Here is a 14152-nt window from a genome sequence, read left to right as displayed (position 1 = left end):
TCATAACACTTACAAAGCTGGCTAGAATAGAACGGCGAGGAGCAATCATGACACTTACAGAGCTGGCTAGAATAGAACGGCGAGGAGCAATCATAACACTTACAGAGCTGGCTAGAATAGAACGGCGAGGAGCAATCATAACACTTACAAAGCTGGCTAGAATAGAACGGCGAGGAGCAATCATAACACTTACAAAGCTGGCTAGAATAGAACGGCGAGGAGCAATCATAACACTTACAAAGCTGGCTAGAATAGAACGGCAAGGAGCAATCATAACACTTACGGAGCTGGCTAGAATAGAACGGCGAGGAGCAATCATAACACTTACAAAGCTGGCTAGAATAGAAAGGCGAGGAGCAATCATAACACTTACAAAGCGCGTTAGGACAGCACAGAGAGCGCCCCACACAAACAAAAACCCTGCCAGGCATAGCCTCTTTGCCCACCCTGATGAAATTGGGAGGATTGGCGAGTGCCACACTCGGACAGATTTCTGAACTTTGTTAAACTTCATACAACCGACTAACAAAAAACTCAGCATTTCTGCAGACTTATCTGTCTCAAATATCTCATGCAACCATCTCTCGCACTACAACCCGCTCGCACTTCACAACACCGCAACAACACATATAAACACCATCAACAGCACACGTTGACTTACATCGATCTGACAGCTCAGCACCCGGTGTATACCGAGTTGAAGCTGCCAACAGAACACCACTCCTCTCACTATCCTACTCCCTCTTCATCCTACTAACCCATCTCACCTTCTCCCTTGCAGATCCGCCAGAGCGCCTGGGGACCAACTCCGTTGGTGATGGTGCGCGGTACAAATACCTTTAACATTTAACATTTAACAGCTGTATGGTTATAAAGCCTGTCGCTACCCTGATTTAACGAGGGCGCTTATTTGATTGTATGGTGATGGATAGGGACATACACACCCACATCTGTGCACGGAAGCCCTCTCTGTGCAGGAAAGCCTTGTCTCTGCACGGAGGCCCTATCTGTACAGGAAATCACTCCCAGTGCATGGAAGCCCTCCCTGTGCATGGAAGCCCTATATGTGCATGGAAGCCCTCTTTGTGTACGGAAGCCCTCTCTGTGCAGGAAATCCCTCCCTGTGCATGGAAGCCCTAGCTGTGCATGGAAGCCATCCCTGTGCATGGATCCCTCCCTGTGCATCCAAGCACTCCCTGTGCATGGAAGCCCTCCCTGTGCATGGAAGCCCTACCTGTGCATGGAAGCCCTATCAGTGCATGGAAGCCCTCCCTGTGCATGGATCCCTCCCTGTGCATCCAAGCACTCCCTGTGCATGGAAGCCCTCCCTGTGCATGGAAGCCCTACCTGCGCATGGAAGCCCTATCTGTGCATGGAAGCCCTCCCTGTGCATGGATCCTTCACTGTGCATCCAAGCCCTCCCTGTGAATGGAAGCCCTCCCTGTGCATGGAATCCCTCCCTGTGCATGGAAGCCCTACCTGTGCATGGAACCCCTATCTGTGCATGGAAGCCCTCCCTGTGCATGGATCCTTTCCTGTGCATCCAAGCCCTCCCTGTGAATGGAAGCCCTCCCTGTGCATGGAGGCCCTCCCTGTGCATGGATGCCCCCTCTTTGCAGGCAATCCCTCCCTGTGCATGGAAGCCCTCCCTGTGCATGTAAGCCCTATCTGTGCATGGAAGCCATCCCTGTGTACAGAGCCCTCTCTGCAGGAAATCCCTCCCTGTGCATGGAAACCCTGCCTGTGCATGGAAGCCCTATCTGTGCATGGAAGCCCTCCCTGTGAATGGATCCTTCCCTGTGCATCCAAACCCTCCCTGTGCATGGAATCCCTCCCTGTGCATGGAAGCCCTACCTGTGCATGGAAGCCCTATCTGTGCATGGAAGCCCTCCCTGTGCATGGATCCTTCCCTGTGCATCCAAGCCCTCCCTGTGAATGGAAGCCCTCCCTGTGCATGGAGGCCCTCCCTGTGCATGGATGCCCCCTCTTTGCAGGCAATCCCTCCCTGTGCATGGAAGTGGAAGACCTCCTTTCTATATTAGTACCCCCCTCCTGTGCACAAGAGCAGTGTTTTGATGAATAAGTGAATATTTGGTGATTTTTCTAGAATGCTCCTTCGAATCCAAACTGACGACTCTCACTCGTTCGGGCAGCTGAGCTCCAAGTTTGGGGCCACTCTGGGGAGCTGCGGGCGCCTTCTTGGGGTGGCTCGAGACCTGGGAGTAGCAGTCGTTGGAGTCAGGTGAGTCCGAGGGTGTTGTGAGTGGATACTGTGAATATAAGAGGGGTTCTCGGGTTCTGTGAGTGGGACAGTGTGCATGGAGTGTGACCGGGTTCTGTGAGTGAGGCTGTTTTGTGAGTGCGTGCGTGAGAGCTGTAATAATGAGAGGGTGAGAGTAAGAGTAACATGGTGCAGTGAGTCACATCACACGCCATGAGTGTGACAAGGAGCCGTGCCTGCCATCACATGCTGTGAGTGTGACACGGTGCAGTGAGTGGCATCACATGCAGTGAGTGTGACACGGTGCCGTAAGTGGCATCACATGCTGTGACTGTGACATGGTGCCATGAGGGGCTTCACATGCTCTGAGTGTGACAAGGTGCTGTGAGTGGCATCACATGCTGTGAGTGTGACAAGGTGCTGTGAGTGGCATCACATGCAGTGAGTGTGAGAAGGTGCAGTGAGTCACATCACACGCAGTGATTGTGAGAAGGAGCCGTGCCTGCCATCGCATGCTGTGAGTGTGACACAGTGCCGTGAGTAGCATCACATGCTGTGAGTGTGACAAGGTGCTGTGAGTGGCATCACATGCTGTGAGTGTGACCGGTGCTGTGAGTGGAATCACATGCTGTGAGTGTGACAAGGAACCGTGCCTGCCATCACATGCTGTGAGTGTGACACAGTGCCATGAGTAGCATCACATGCTGTGAGTGTGACAGGAACTGTGAGTGGCATCACATGTTATGAGTGTGACAGGGTGCCATGAGTAAGCATCACATGCTGTGAGTGTGACAAGATGCTGTGAGAGGCATCACATGCAGTGAGTATGACAAGGTGCCATGACTGCCATCACATGCTGTGAGTGTGACACAGTGACGTGAGTGGCATCACATGCAGTGAATGTGACAAGGTGCCATGACTGCCATCACATGCTGTGAGTGTGACACAGTGACGTGAGTGGCATCACATGCAGTGAGTGTGGCAAGGTGCCATGACTGCCATCACATGCTGTGAGTGTGACACAGTGACGTGAGTGGCATCACATGCAGTGAGTGTGACAAGGTGCCATGACTGCCATCACATGCTGTGAGTGTGACACAGTGCAGTGAGTGGCATCACATGCAGTGAGTGTGACAAGGTGCCATGACTGCCATCACATGTTGTGAGTGTGACAGGGTGCCATGAGTAAGCATCACATGCTGTGAGTGTGACACAGTACCCTGAGTGGCATCACATGCAGTGAGTGTGACAGGTGCTGTGAGTGGCATCACATGTTGTGAGTGTGACAAAGTGCTGTTAGTGCCATCACATGCTGTGAGTGTGACAGGGTGCCATGAGTAAGCATCACATGCAGTGAGTGTGACAAGGTGCCATGACTGCCATCACATGCTGTGAGTGTGACACAGTGCAGTGAGTAGCATCACATGCAGTGAGTGTGAGAAGGTGACGTGAGTGGCATCACATGCAGTGAGTGTGACAAGGTGCCATGACTGCCATCACATGCAGTGAGTGTGACACAGTGCTGTAAGTGGCATCACATGCTGTGACTGTGACATGGTGCCATGAGGGGCATCGCATGCTGTGAGTGTGACAAGGTGCCATGAGGGGCATCACATGCTGTGAGTGTGACAGGTGCTGTGAGTAGCATCACATGCTGTGAGTGTGACAAGGTGCCGTGAGTGGCATCACATGTTGTGAGTGTGACAAGGTGCTGTTAGTGGCATCACATGCTGTGAGTGTGACAGGGTGCCATGAGTAAGCATCACATGCTGTGAGTGTGACACAATGCCTTGTGTGGCTTCACATGCAGTGGGTGTGACAGGGTTCCATGAGTAAGCATCACATGCTGTGAGTGTGACAGGTGCCGTGAGTGGGATCACATGCAGTGAGTGTGACAAGGTGCCGTGACTGCCATCACATGCAGGGAGTGTGACAGGGTGACGTGAATAGCATCACATGCTGTGAGTGTGACAGGTGCCGTGAGTGGCATCACACGTTGGGAGTGTGACAAGGTGCTGTTAGTGGCATCACATGCTGTGAGTGTGACAGGGTGCCATGAGTAAGCATCACATGCTGTGAGTGTGGCACAGTGCCTTGAGTGCCATCACATGCTATGAGTGTGACACAATGCCTTGAGTGGCATCACATGCAGTGAGCATGACAGGGTGCCATGAGTAAGCATCACATGCTGTGAGTGTGACAGGTGCCATGAGTAGGATCACATGCAGTGAGTGTGACAAGGTGCTGTGACTGCCATCACATGGTGTGAGTGTGACAGGTGCTGTGACTGCCATCACATGCTGTGGGTGTGACAGGTGCCATGAGGGGCATCACATGCTGTGAGTGTGACAATCTGCTGTGAGTGACATCACATGCTGTGAGTGTGACAAGGTGCCATGAGTAGCATCACATGCTGTGAGTGTGACAGGTGCCATAAGTGACATCACATGCGGTGAGTGTGTGTCAACCTCCGGAACCTCGGTAGGTTTATCAATGATGTTAACTACCTCCTTGGCTTCCTCCTCACCTGAGTCTTCTGGCGAAGTGTCGTGGCGGAATACCTTTTTTCCAGTCTTCTCCTTTTTTGAGAAGAGGTATGGTCGTCCGCGGTGGGAAGCCACCCTGATTCCCTGCCAAGCAGGGAAGCAAGAGGCTTCCTTCCCGCAGGGACCGGGTAAAGAGGGAAAAAAAGCGGATGCTTAAAAAAAACCCTCGGAGAACAAAGTCACGATCCTGTAGCTTTTAGTGAGCGAAGTGCAGCAATTCAATAGTCCCGATGTAAGAAACAGAATGGCTGGATCGAGGGTCTTGAGCAGGCGATGGAAAGCGAAGCAGGTCCTTGGAAGAATCCAGTAGTGCAAATGAAGGAGAAGGACAAGGGGCACAGAGAGAATCATAAAGTGGCGGAGCGCCAGGGAAGGGAAAGAAACAAAGAAGGCGAACGGCGAAGTGACGCCGACTGGAGATCAATGGGTAGCAAAGTTGAAGCGAGGAAAAACACAAGGGAGCAAGCAACTCGGAAAGAAACAAAGTTGCAACGCACCGAACCCGGAAGTGGGCGGTGCTTAAATAGTGAAGCCGGGAAAATGAAAAGGAAAGACTAGAGCGACAACCTGGGAAAGGAACAGGGAAAAGCAATGGATGACCTAATGGCGCCGCCAACGCCAGGCGTTCCATAGCCTCCACCGGCGACTAGACGCCGGCGGCATGACAGTGTGACAAGGTGCTGTGAGTGAAATCACATGCTGTGAGTGTGACAAGATGTCGTGAGTAGCATTACATGCTGTGAGTGTGACAGGGGCCATGAGTGGGATCACATGCAGTGAGTGTGACAAGGTGCCATGAGTAAGCATCACATGCTGTGAGTGTGGCACAGTGCCTTGAGTGCCATCACATGCTATGAGTGTGACACAATGCCTTGAGTGGCATCACATGCAGTGAGCATGACAGGGTGCCATGAGTAAGCATCACATGCTGTGAGTGTGACAGGTGCCATGAGTAGGATCACATGCAGTGAGTGTGACAAGGTGCTGTGACTGCCATCACATGGTGTGAGTGTGACAGGTGCTGTGACTGCCATCACATGCTGTGGGTGTGACAGGTGCCATGAGGGGCATCACATGCTGTGAGTGTGACAATCTGCTGTGAGTGACATCACATGCTGTGAGTGTGACAAGGTGCCATGAGTAGCATCACATGCTGTGAGTGTGACAGGTGCCATGAGTGACATCACATGCGGTGAGTGTGACAAGGTGCTGTGAGTGAAATCACATGCTGTGAGTGTGACAAGATGTCGTGAGTAGCATTACATGCTGTGAGTGTGACAGGGGCCGTGAGTGGGATCACATGCAGTGAGTGTGACAAGGTGCCGTGACTGCCATCACATGCTGTGAGTGTGACAAGGTGCTGTGAGTGACATCACATGCGGTGAGTGTGACAAGGTGCCGTGTGCAGCATCACATGCTGTGAGTGTGACAAGGTGCTGTGACTGCCATCACGTGTGTTAGTTGTGGTTAGGCCTCACTGCGAATGCTACAAATACCACACGGGAGCCCAATTCACCATAACCTTCTCTTTTTTCTCTCTCCTACAATCCACCGCTCTCTGCCCCTGACCCTCCCCTTCCCCCCACGCCTCCCGCTCCCTCCCATCGTCCTGAGTCCTGTGCTCTTAAAAGGACCCTGCACTTATTCTCTGGTAACAACATGCTGTGAGTGTGACAGGTGCCGTGAGTAGCATCACATGCAGTGAGTGTGACAAAGTGCCGTGAGTAGCATCACATGGAGTGAATGTGACAAGGTGCCGTGAGTGGCATCACATGCAGTGAGTTTGACAAAGTGCCATGAGTAGCATCACATGCAGTGAGTGTGACAAGGTGCCGTGAGTGACATCACATGCAGTGAGTTTGACAAAGTGCCATGAGTAGCATCACATGCAGTGAGTGTGACAAGGTGCCGTGAGTGGCATCAAATGCAGTGAGTGTGACAAGGTGCTGTGAGTGGCATCACATGCTGTGAGTGTGACAGGTGCCGTGAGTGACATCACATGCTGTGAGTGTGACAAAGTGCCGTGAGTGGCATCACCTGCAGTGAGCATGACAAGGTGCTGTGAGTGGCATCACATGCAGTGAGTGTGACAGGTGCCGTGAGTGACATCACATGCTGTGAGTGTGACAAAGTGCTGTGAGTAGCATCACCTGCAGTGAGTTTGACAAGGTGCCGTGAGTGGCATCACATGCAGTGAGTGTGACGGGTGCCGTGAGTGGCATCACATGCTGTGAGTGTGACCAAGTGCTGTGAGTAGCATCACCTGCAGTGAGTGTGACAAGGTGCCGTGAGTGGCATCACATGCAGTGAGTGTGACGGGTGCCGTGAGTGGCATCACATGCAGTGAGTGTGACAAAGTGCCGTGAGTAGCATCACATGCAGTGAGTGTGACAAGGTGCCGTGAGTGGCATCACGTGCAGTGAGTGTGACAAAGTGCCATGAGTAGAATCACATGTTGTGAGTGTGACAAGGTGCCGTGAGTAGCATCACATGCAGTGAGTGTGACAAGGTGCCATGAGTGACATCACATACTGTGAGTGTGACATGGTGCAGTGAGTAGCATCACATGCAGTGAGTGTGACAAGGTGCCGTGAGTGGCATCACATGCAGTGAGTGTGACGGGTGCCGTGAGTGGCATCACATGCAGTGAGTGTGACAGGTGCCGTGAGTGACATCACATGCTGTGAGTGTGACAAAGTGCTGTGAGTAGCATCACCTGCAGTGAGTGTGACAAGATGCTGTGACTGCCATCACATGGTGTGAGTGTGACAGGTGCTGTGACTGCCATCACATGCTGTGGGTGTGACAGGTGCCGTGAGGGGCATCACATGCTGTGAGTGTGACAATCTGCTGTGAGTGACATCACATGCTGTGAGTGTGACAAGGTGCCATGAGTAGCATCACATGCTGTGAGTGTGACAGGTGCCATGTGTGACATCACATGCAGTGAGTGTGACAAGGTGCTGTGAGTGAAATCACATGCTGTGAGTGTGACAAGGTGTCGTGAGTAGCATTACATGCTGTGAGTGTGACAGCGGCCGTGAGTGGGATCACATGCTGTGAGTGTGACAAGGTGCTGTGAGTAACATCACATGCTGTGAGTGTGACAAGGTGCCGTGAGTAGCATCACATGCTGTGAGTGAGACAAGGTGCTGTTAGTGGCATCATATGCAGTGAGTGTGACAGGATGCCATGAGTAAGCATCACATGCTGTGAGCGTGACAAGATGCCGTGAGAGGCATTACATGCAGCGATTGTGACAAGGTACTGTGGGTGACATCAAATGCTGTGAGTGACATCACATGCTGTGAGTGTGACCAGGTGCCGTGTGCAGCATCACATGCTGTGAGTGTGACAAGGTGCTGTGACTGCCTTCACGTGTGTTAGTTGTGGTTAGGCCACACTGCGAATGCTACAAATACCACACGGGAGCCCAATTCACCATAACCTTCTCTTTTTTCTCTCTCCTACAATCCACCGCTCTCTGCCCCTGACCCTTCCCTTCCCCCACGCCTCCCGCTCCCTCCCATCGTCCTGAGTCCTGTGCTTTTAAAAGGACCCTGCACTTATTCTCTGGTAACAACATGCTGTGAGTGTGACAGGTGCCGTGAGTAGCATCACATGCAGTGAGTGTGACAAGGTGCCGTGAGTGGCATCATGTGCAGTGGGTGTGACAAAGTGCCATGAGTAGAATCACATGCAGTGAGTGTGACAAGGTGCCGTGGATGGCATCACATGCAGTGAGTTTGACAAAGTGCCATGAGTAGCATCACATGCAGTGAGTGTGACAAGGTGCCGTAAGTGACATCACATACTGTGAGTGTGACATGGTGCCGTAAGTGACATCACATACTGTGAGTGTGACATGGTGCAGTGAGTAGAATCACATGCAGTGAGTGTGACAAGGTGCCATGAGTGGCATCAAATGCAGTGAGTGTGACAAAGTGCTGTGAGTGGCATCACATGCTGTGAGTGTGACAGGTGCCGTGAGTGACATCACATGCTGTGAGTGTGAGAAAGTGCCGTGTGTAGCATCACCTGCAGTGAGCATGACAAGGTGCTGTGAGTGGCATCACATGCAGTGAGTGTGACAGGTGTCGTGAGTGACATCACATGCTGTGAGTGTGACAAAGTGCTGTGAGTAGCATCACCTGCAGTGAGTGTGACAAGGTGCCGTGAGTGGCATCACATGCCGTGAGTGTGACGGGTGCTGTGAGTGGCATCACATGCTGTGAGTGTGACAAAGTGCCGTGAGTAGCATCACCTGCAGTGAGTGTGACAAGGTGCTGTGAGTAGCATCACATGCAGTGAGTGTGACGGTTGCCGTGAGTGGCATCACATGCAGTGAGTGTGACAAAGTGCCATGAGTAGCATCACATGCAGTGAGTGTGACAAGGTGCCGTGAGTGGCATCACGTGCAGTGAGTGTGACAAAGTGCCATAAGTAGAATCACATGTTGTGAGTGTGACAAGGTGCCGTGAGTGGCATCACATGCAGTGAGTGTGACAAAGTGCCATGAGTAGCATCACATGCAGTGAGTGTGACAAGGTGCCGTGAGTGACATCACATACTGTGAGTGTTGACATGGTGCAGTGAGTAGCATCACATGCAGTGAGTGTGACAAGGTGCCGTGAGTGGCATCACATGCAGTGAGTGTGACGGGTGCCGTGAGTGGCATCACATGCAGTGAGTGTGACACGTGCCGTGAGTGACATCACATGCTGTGAGTGTGACAAAGTGCTGTGAGTAGCATCACCTGCATTGAGTGTGACAAGGTGCTGTGAGTGGCATCACATGCTGTGAGTGTCACAAAGTGCTGTGAGTGACATCACATGCTGTGAGTGTGACAAAGTGCCATGAGTAGGATCACCTGCAGTGAGTGTGACAAGGTGCCGTGAGTGGCATCACATGCAGTGAGTGTGACGGGTGCCGTGAGTGGCATCACATGCTGTGAGTGTGACAAAGTGCCGTGAGTAGCATCACCTGCAGTGAGTGTGACAAGGTGTCGTGAGTGGCATCACATGCAGTGAGTGTGACGGGTGCCGTGAGTGGCATCACATGCTGTGAGTGTGACAAAGTGCCGTGAGTAGCATCGCAGTGAGTGTGACAGGTGCCGTGAGTGGCATCACATGCAGTGAGTGTGACAAAATGCAGTGAGTAGCATCACATGCTGTGAGTGTGACAAGGTGCCGTGAGTGGCATCACATGCAGTGAGTGTGATAAGGTGTACCTCATACCTGTGGTTTGTCTCTGAGTCACTGAGCATTTAAATGGGAATGCACTGACACGTAAAGTATATATCTTGACTGAAATGCACTGCAACCCTCCACCCCCTGTGTGCAGCTTCCATGTAGGCTCCAGCTCCCAAAACGTGCCCAGTTACACCCAGGCCATAGCAGACGCGCGCAAGGTCTTCCAGACTGGCACCGAGCTGGGACACCACATGCAGCTCCTGGATGTTGGCGGAGGCTTCCCTGGCACAGAGGACGTCCAGCCCAGCTTTGAGGAGGTGAGAACATCCGTGGTCTCTACAGGAGGAGCCCTGGCTTCTGTGGGCTAGGCATAGTGCACGATTATCAGACGGCAGAGAAAGCACTAGTCTGAGGGGGCAGGGAGTCGGGCTGTGCAGGGAGCATTGGGTAGTATAAGGAACATTGCCCTGTGCAGGGAGTCGGGCTGTGCAGGGAGCATTGGGTAGTGTAAGGAACATTGGCCTGTGCAGGGAGTCGGGCTGTGCAGGGAGCATTGGGTAGTGTAAGGAACATTGGCCTGTGCAGAGTGTGTTGGGTTGTGCATGGCGTGTTGGGCTGTGGAGGGAACATTGGCCTGTGCAGGGAGTGTTGGGCTGTGGATGGCGTGTTGGGCTGTGGAGGGAACATTGGCCTGTGCAGTGTGTATTGGGTTGTGCAGAGAACGTTTGTTGAGCAGGGTCTCCTTGGACTTTGCAACAAGCATGGGGCTTTGAAAGGTCGGTAGGATTATGCATGGCGTGTTGGAGTGTGGAGGGAACATTGCCCTGTTCAGGGAGTGTTGGGGTGTACATGGCGTGTTGGGATGTGGTGGGAACATTGGCTTGTGCAGGGAGTGTTGGGTTGTGCAGAGAACGTTTGATTGAGTAGCGTCTCCTTGGACTTTGCAAGGAGCATGGGGCTGTGAAGGATCGCATGGCGTGTTGGAGTGTGGAGGGAACATTGGCCTGTTCAGGGAGTATTGGGTTGTGCATGGCGTGTTGGGCTGTGGAGGGAACATTGGCCTGTGCAGGGTGTGTTGCGTTGTGCAGAGAACGTTTGATTGAGCAGGGTCTCCTTGGACTTTGCAAGGAGCAAGGGGCTGTGAAGGGTTTTGTTGGATTACGCATGGTGTGTTGGAATGGAGGGAACATTGGCCTGTTCAAGGAGTGTTGTGTTGTGCATGGCGTGTTGGACTGTGGAGGGAACATTGGCCTCTGCAGGGTGTGTTGGGTTGTGCATGGCGTGTTGGGCTGTGGAGGGAACATTGGCCTGTGCAGGGAGTGTTGGGCTGTGGATGGCGTGTTGGGCTGTGGAGGGAACATTGGCCTGTGCAGTGTGTATTGGGTTGTGCAGAGAACGTTTGTTGAGCAGGGTCTCCTTGGACTTTGCAACAAGCATGGGGCTTTGAAAGGTCGGTAGGATTATGCATGGCGTGTTGGAGTGTGGAGGGAACATTGCCCTGTTCAGGGAGTGTTGGGGTGTACATGGCGTGTTGGGATGTGGTGGGAACATTGGCTTGTGCAGGGAGTGTTGGGTTGTGCAGAGAACGTTTGATTGAGTAGCGTCTCCTTGGACTTTGCAAGGAGCATGGGGCTGTGAAGGATCGCATGGCGTGTTGGAGTGTGGAGGGAACATTGGCCTGTTCAGGGAGTATTGGGTTGTGCATGGCGTGTTGGGCTGTGGAGGGAACATTGGCCTGTGCAGGGTGTGTTGCGTTGTGCAGAGAACGTTTGATTGAGCAGGGTCTCCTTGGACTTTGCAAGGAGCAAGGGGCTGTGAAGGGTTTTGTTGGATTACGCATGGTGTGTTGGAATGGAGGGAACATTGGCCTGTTCAAGGAGTGTTGTGTTGTGCATGGCGTGTTGGACTGTGGAGGGAACATTGGCCTCTGCAGGGTGTGTTGGGTTGTGCATGGCGTGTTGGGCTGTGGAGGGAACATTGGCCTGTGCAGGATGTGTTGGTTTGTGCAGAGAACGTTTGATTGAGCAGGGTCTCCTTGGACTTTGCAAGGAGCATGAGGCTGTGAGGGGTCGGTAGGATTGTACATGGCGTGTTGGAGTGTGGAGGGAACATTGGCCTGTTCAGGGAGTGTTGGGTTGTGCATGGCGTGCTGGGCTGTGGAGGGAACATTGGCCTGTGCAGGGAGTGTTGGGTTGTGCAGAGAACGTTTGATTGAGCAGGGTCTCCTTGGGCTTTGCAAGGAGCATGGGGCTGTGAAGGGTCGAATGGCATGTTGGAGTGTGGAGGGAACATTGGCCTGTTCAGGGAGTGTTGGGTTGTGCATGGCGTGTTGGGCTGTGGAGGGAACATTGGCCTGTGCAGGGTGTGTTGGGTTGTGCAGAGAACGTTTGATTGAGCAGGGTCTCCTTGGACTTTGCAAGGAGCATGGGGCTGTGAAGGGTCGGTTGGATTATGCATGGCGTGTTGGAGTGTAGAGGGAACATTGGCCTGTTCAGGGAGTGTTGGGTTGTGCATGGTGTGTTGGGCTGCGGAGGGAACATTGGCCTGTGCAGGGAGTGTTGGGTTGTGCAGAGAACGTTTGATTGAGCAGGGTCTCCTTGGACTTTGCAAGGAGCATGGGGCTGTGAAGGGTCGGTTGGATTATGCATGGCGTGTTGGAGTGTGGAGGGAACATTAGCCTGTTCAGGGAGTGTTGGGTTGTGCATGGCATGTTGGACTGTGGAGGGAACATTGGCCTGTGCAGGGTGTGTTGGGTTGTACATGGCGTGTTGGGCTGTGGAGGGAACATTGGCCTGTGAAGGGAGCGTTGGGTTGTGCAGAGAACGTTTGATTGAGCAGGGTCGCCTTGGACTTTGCAAGGAGCATGGGGCTGTGAAGGATCGCATGGCGTGTTGTAGTGTGGAGGGAACATTGGCCTGTTCAGGGAGTGTTGAGTTGTGCATGGCGTGCTGGGCTGTGGAGGGAACATTGGCATGTGCAGGGTGTGTTGGGTTGTGCAGAGAACGTTTGATTGAGCAGGGTCTCCTTGGACTTTACAAGGAGCATGGGGCTGTGTAAGCTCGGTTGGATTATGCATGGCGTGTTGGAGTGGAGGGAACATTGGCCTGTTCAGGGAGTGTTAGGTTGTGCATGGCTTGTTGGACTGTGGAGGGAACATTGACCTGTGTAGGGTGTGTTGGGTTGTGCATGGCGTGTTGGGGCTGTGGAGGGAACATTGGCCTGTGCAGGATGTGTTGGGTTGTGCAGAGAACGTTTGATTGAGCAGGGTCTCCTTGGACTTTGCAAGGAGCATGAGGCTGTGAGGGTTCAGTAGGATTATACATGGCGTGTTGGAGTGTGGAGGGAACATTGGCCTGTTCAGGGAGTGTTGGGTTGTGCATGGTGTGTTGGGCTGCGGAGGGAACATTGGCCTGTGAAGGGAGTGTTGGGTTGTGCAGAGAACGTTTGATTGAGCAGGGTCTTCTTGGACTTTGCAAGGAGCATGGGGCTGTGAAGGATCGCATGACGTGTTGGAGTGTGGAGGGAACATTGGCCTGTTCAGGGAGTGTTGGGTTGTGCATGGCATGTTGGACTGTGGAGGGAACATTGGCCTGTGCAGGGTGTGTTGGGTTGTGCATGGCGTGTTGGGCTGTGGAGGGAACATTGGCCTGTGCAGGGAGTGTTGGGTTGTGCAGAGAACGTTTGATTGAGCAGGGTCTCCTTGGACTTTGCAAGGAGCATGGGGCTGTGAAGGATCGCATGGCATGTTGGAGTGTGGAGGGAACATTGGCCTGTTCAGGGAGTGTTGAGTTGTGCATGGCTTTTTGGGCTGTGGAGGGAACATTGGCCTGTGCAGGGTGTGTTGGGTTGTGCAGAGAACGTTTGATTGAGCAGGGTCTCCTTGGACTTTGCAAGGAGCATGGGGCTGTGTAGGCTCGGTTGGATTATGCATGGCTTGTTGGAGTGGAGGGAACATTGGCCTGTTCAGGAAGTGTTAGGTTGTGCATGGCTTGTTGGACTGTGGAGGGAACATTGGCCTGTGTAGGGTGTGTTGGGCTGTGCATGGCGTGTTGGGCTGTGGAGGGAACATTGGCCTGTGCAGGATGTGGTAGGTTGTGCAGAGAACATTTGATTGAGCAGGGTCTCCTTGGACTTTGCAAGGAGCGGGGGGCTGTGAGGGGTGGTAGGATTATACATGGCGTGATGGAGTGTGG

The 14152-nt window shown here is 53.0% G+C and overlaps 1 protein-coding gene across 2 annotated transcripts in view; it reads left to right on the top strand.

Annotated features, from left to right (window-relative positions):
• Positions 1-14152, top strand: part of LOC138503006 (antizyme inhibitor 2-like) — a 609069-nt gene that overhangs the window by 237038 nt on the left and 357879 nt on the right. For both annotated transcript variants that reach the window (XM_069622438.1, XM_069622437.1), the window contains exons 5-6: positions 2108-2242; positions 10111-10276. In XM_069622438.1, coding sequence (XP_069478539.1) covers positions 2108-2242; positions 10111-10276 — 301 coding nt within the window. The remainder of the gene's footprint in view (positions 1-2107; positions 2243-10110; positions 10277-14152) is intronic.

The sequence above is a fragment of the Ambystoma mexicanum genome, chromosome 11 (genome assembly GCF_040938575.1).
Source record: "Ambystoma mexicanum isolate Mex_15411 chromosome 11, UKY_AmexF1_1, whole genome shotgun sequence".
NCBI lineage: Eukaryota > Metazoa > Chordata > Amphibia > Caudata > Ambystomatidae > Ambystoma > Ambystoma mexicanum.
Note: the sequence above shows the minus strand (reverse complement) of the source record. Positions and strands in the feature narration are given on the sequence as shown.